This window comes from Solanum pennellii, chromosome 1 (genome assembly GCF_001406875.1).
Source record: "Solanum pennellii chromosome 1, SPENNV200".
Lineage (NCBI taxonomy): Eukaryota > Viridiplantae > Streptophyta > Magnoliopsida > Solanales > Solanaceae > Solanum > Solanum pennellii.
This window is the reverse complement of record NC_028637.1, coordinates 25,877,959-25,882,754: the sequence shown is the minus strand read 5'-3', so window position 1 is coordinate 25,882,754 and position 4,796 is coordinate 25,877,959. Positions and strand designations below refer to the sequence as shown.

General features: G+C 34.2%; 1 protein-coding gene across 1 annotated transcript; it reads right to left on the bottom strand.

Moving 5' to 3' along the window:
• Positions 1–781: 781 nt before the first annotated feature.
• LOC107018920 (agamous-like MADS-box protein AGL104) lies at positions 782–1,523 on the bottom strand. Its single transcript, XM_027915086.1, has 3 exons — positions 1,325–1,523; positions 1,184–1,231; positions 782–950 (listed from the first exon to the last, which is right to left on the bottom strand). The coding sequence occupies exons 1-3, from the start codon at positions 1,507–1,509 to the stop codon at positions 944–946; spliced, it is 240 nt and encodes a 79-aa protein (XP_027770887.1). The 5' UTR covers positions 1,510–1,523; the 3' UTR covers positions 782–943.
• Positions 1,524–4,796: the final 3,273 nt, after the last annotated feature.

Sequence of the window (4,796 nt, the reverse complement as noted above, 5' to 3'; positions counted from 1 at the left end):
TAAATAGGAGTCTTAAGTGTCATTTTGGCCAACTTGTTATTGTTATAGTTATTAAATACACTCTTTTATTAAGTCAGTCTTCCGCTGAGTTTACAAAGGAAGGCCAATGTCCCGCTCGAGGCCAACAAGGGTCTTCGAGTGCCAGTCCCTCCTAAGGTGTTGGCTCGGGGCGTGACGACAAATATCACATTAATTGGAGACTTTAAAATATTGAAATCCAAATATTTGAGCTAATCAAGTACCTTTCCAATGCAATTAGACTATGAAAATGCGAATCATTACAGATTTCTAAGGATTTTTATGCCTAAGATCACATCAACACCTCCATGACTTTTAATATCAAACTTGCTTTCTAGCATTCATTTCGTAGCATTTTTATCATTAATATCTCTATTGATGATCAAAATATCACCAATATGCAAACAAACAATGACCTTGTGATTTTAATGTGAACACATTTACCACTTCCGTCATTCTTAAATTCATTTGCCAAAAAAAGAAGAAGGACAAGAACCTTATTTTCTGTTGTGACTCTCTTAGTGTTTCTTTGAGCTCATTAAGCTTCTTCTCATAAGCCTAATAAGGAAATACATAAAAAAATATATCAAGTTACGATTTTCAGTAATAAAAAATTAATCTTATAACTACTGGTGTAAGATTACCCTACGCATACACTAATGTGCGCGGAAGCATCAGACCTTACCTCAGCACTAAAGCACGTTGATCAATCATCAGTATCGTAATATACCCAGCAAAAATGAAATTAATTATTCAATCATGTAGAAAATACAAACCAAAAACAGTAAAGAAAGAGAGAAGTCATGAATCCGCTCGCACGAACTAATAGACTGTTTCATATAAACGGAGTCCCAAAGGAGAGTGTCATACATAGCTATTTTTCCATCCACTTGGCCTTCAGATTTTGACTGTTTGAGACTCTGCATCAAATGCTGCAAAACAAAATCATCATGGTAAGTTCTGATGAAACTCCAAGGGCTTCCCGGTAGATGTTGTTGATCAGTAAACGATGTATAAAACTTAATTAGTACATGTTCTTTTGGATTTGGTATGGGTCTTAAACAATCATGTCCATTGGGACGACAAAAAATCATTTAAGATAGTCAGTTAAATGGAATTGCATCGTCTAGTTCATGGATTTGGCATATTGAAATTATAAACATACCGCGGATTCACAGGCTTTTTCATAGCTTCGATCATGATATCCTCAACACTAAGCAGCCAAAAGAAATCATATCACATTTTATATCATAAAGGAAACATTAAATGTACAAACAATAAATATCATTCTAGAAATTTCATTGACCTTTCTTTGCTAGAATAGGTAGTCACTTGACCAGCTGGAGAAAACATCAACAACGCCACATCTGTACCACATACAACCGCCAACTCATTTGACTTCTTCACAATGCTATCCTTGCGATTCGAATAGAACTGCTTGCGGGATGTTGGATCCTCAATTTTCTTCATCACAATCTTATTGTGACCCATGAGAAGATGCAAAGTTTTTCGTCAATGACTTGAGAAATATATGGATCAACATAGAAAATAAAAGGAAAAGAACAGGTCAAAGAATTTAATGTGTTAACATGTTAGTCTTAAGTCAAACCAGTTTAGAAAATATAATATTTAATCAGATAGAAAGATTTTTTGAAGAAAACAACTTTCAGCGCTAATCTTTAGTCAACACTAGATTTTTTCTGTGGGTGGTAACCTGCGAAATTGGAAATAACAGTTAATGAACATCAATATGTGGGCGATAACATGTTGAATGAAAAATAACAATAACTCCTCAGCTCTTTCTTTCCAATAATCATATTAGACAAGTCCTATTTATCACCTTTCCTTGAAATTTAAAGGCAATATGATATAATTTCAATGTATAGAAGAATTTATTCTTTTGTATCTCAAGATGAGGGTATGGTTTATGAGAAGATCACATTAAAAAGAACTATGATAATACATCTGTAGAACAAATTTATGTCGGTACATACCACAGAGAAACTAAGACGTCGAGGTCAAAGTTGGAGTAAAAGTTTTAAGTTTATTGGTTCTGAATTCTAATACATGACAATAAATGGGACCAGGAGATTTTCATTATTACGTGAATTGTTTGACACAATTATATAGAATTTGAAACAAAGCTACTGTGTACTGCCGAACTCATAACTTATGGCATACATCGGCCCAACTAATGATGAAACATGACACTTATTATGCTACACCTATAAAATAGAATAAGATAAAAAAAAACAGGTCATATCTTTGGCTGAGTGACTTCTTCCACTCTCGTCTATCAACTTTACCCTTGACCTAACAATAAAATATATGTTCATAGCTACAAATGAAAAATTGATGTCCATATACTCTGTTGGTTTTTTTAATAACTGAGAAATCTGTGAGGTTCAATGGCACATAGTTAGAGACTCCTGGGATCCCTTCTCTTTTAAATACCATGCCTTTTTTTTTGCTAGGATTCAAACTCGAATCGTGCACTCAACTCATAACATTATGTGCTCTGACCAACATACCAAACCCCCGGATGAGGCAATTCACACATTGAGTTCTTCATATACCTATTCAAATTATAGCTCAAGACGTTAGCATGGCCCCCTTTGATCTTGATTATACCATGTAATCAAGTATCAGCTCATACTGAATGATGAACTTATGAGCGAAATGGGAAATATTTAGATTATTGAATGTGGACTAAGAAAGTCATAAAATACAGCAAACCTCAACCTTCATAAACTCACTACTCAAGATGCAAACATCTATCATCATTGCCCAAATAATGCTACGCTAACTTCCTTCTTAAAGCAATTGTCTTTAGAATCAAAGTAACACAAACTTGTCTTCCCACTATATAATATAGTAGGTTACCGTCAAAACTAGCATTTTCTCAGACATGCATTCGTTCATCGTTGTCAAGCCAATTGGCAGCAGGAAGATGTTTTTCCTTTGACTTCTTTTCAAATGTTTATATATTGTAATTTCGCTTGCTTGACAATACTTAAACACTTGATCTACCTCAAACACGTCCCAGACTTCAACAGAAGTTATATTTTTCGCAAACATTGTCTTTTGTGTTACATTATTATTTTTGTTGAAAATTGTCTCTCTTTTTAGCATTCCTTTACTCCACGCAATAAATATTTAAATTACTCTAGATTCTCGCTGAGATTTTAAATATCCAATTCATTACTTGTCGAATATAGGTTACCTACCTACCTAAATACATATATACATAGATATACACATACCTTCATACATACGTACATACCCGATTTGTTGTTTAGTATCTAGAAACCACATAGATGTACAAGCAAAGAATAATCTAGATTACAAAGGAGAACAACAATGAACAAGAAAAAAATACTTGAATAACTAATACTAAATGCCATGACCAAGTATACTTATCTGAAGCTTCATCTTCCGCAACATATAAACAAATGCATTTGGTGCAAGCAAATAATTGGTTATATACTAGAAGGAATGCTGAAAGCCTTCCCTTTTGATTGACCGTTTATGAAAACGACAAGCATAGAGGTTCAAAGAGTCCATAAGTTGAATTATTAAACTTTCAAATAGTGAATGTAAGGTGACATAATATAAGAAAGAAAAGGTTAACTTTAAAAGACTCACACTCAACTACCTTAAGCGATGAGCACCTCAAAAAAATATTTGGATCCATGTTCAAATAAAATTATGTAAGCCCCTTGTGAAGAGAAATGTCATTTACATTGGAATAAATCATGTCATTGTGTGGCATGGCATGAGGTCAATATTGTCCATCAAAGCCACCATCTTCTCGAGTATTTGTGGATTGTTGTCAAGCTAGTTGGTGCCAAGTCTTCCCTTTCTATTGACCCTTTCCCATATTGCAATAAATGCTTCTACAGGGCAATTCCATTTCTTGGTTATAGTTTAACAGCTAATCTACCTGAAAACTTCTCAATTCAAGAAAGTTTACACGTATTGTGCGTTTTCTTTTCAAGATTAAAAATGAAATCGGAACTCCTTCACTATCCTATCCATATTTGTATTGATCCATGTGTTAGATTGTCCTGTATACTTCCCAAGGCTTAAAGAACTCCTATTACTTTCCTTTATCATCGGCAAGTTTTTGTTTGTTCTTTCTCTCTCTTTTCCGCATTCTTCTTACTCGACACATTAAATTTCACTGGATACTTCCCAAAGCTTCAAAGAGCTCCCATCACTTTTTGTTATCATCAACAAGATTCTTCTATGCTTTGATTTTTTTCTTTCCGCAGTTTTCTTAATCCACACATTAAAGTTTCCCCTAATACATCACAACATTCAATGTTTCACCATCCCATTATCATCAAGAAGTTTCTTGTTTTTTATTTGATTCTTTTTTTTTCAGTTTCTTCTTCTCTAGTTTCCGCATTCGCCTTATTCCAAGCATTAAATTGCCCCGAATACTTTCCTATGTTTCAATGATCTCCAATCACTTTCTATTATCATTGACAAGTTCTTTACTTGCTGATTCTTTTTTTTGTATGTGGTTTTCTCTCTTTTCTACATTCATCGTATACGTACTCCTCCCAGCCCTAGCCTCACCCCCGGGTACTTCTCAAAATTTCAAAGAGCTCCAATCGTTTCTCATTATTTACACAAACCCAACGCCAAAACCCAGGATATATATATATATAGATGTATATATATATATGTGTGTGTGTGTGTGAGTGTGTGTGTGCGCGTGTGTGTGTGTGTGTGTGGCTGTGCAAAGTTAATCCAAACACCACCATCATAAA

Coding starts and splice junctions, on each gene's coding strand:
- LOC107018920 (XM_027915086.1), bottom strand. CDS start 1,509: ATGGGTCACAATAAGATTGTGATGAAGAAAATTGAGGATCCAACATCC. Junction 1,232..1,324: donor ACCTATTCTAGCAAAGAAAG/GTCAATGAAATT, acceptor TTGGCTGCTTAG/TGTTGAGGATATCATGATCG.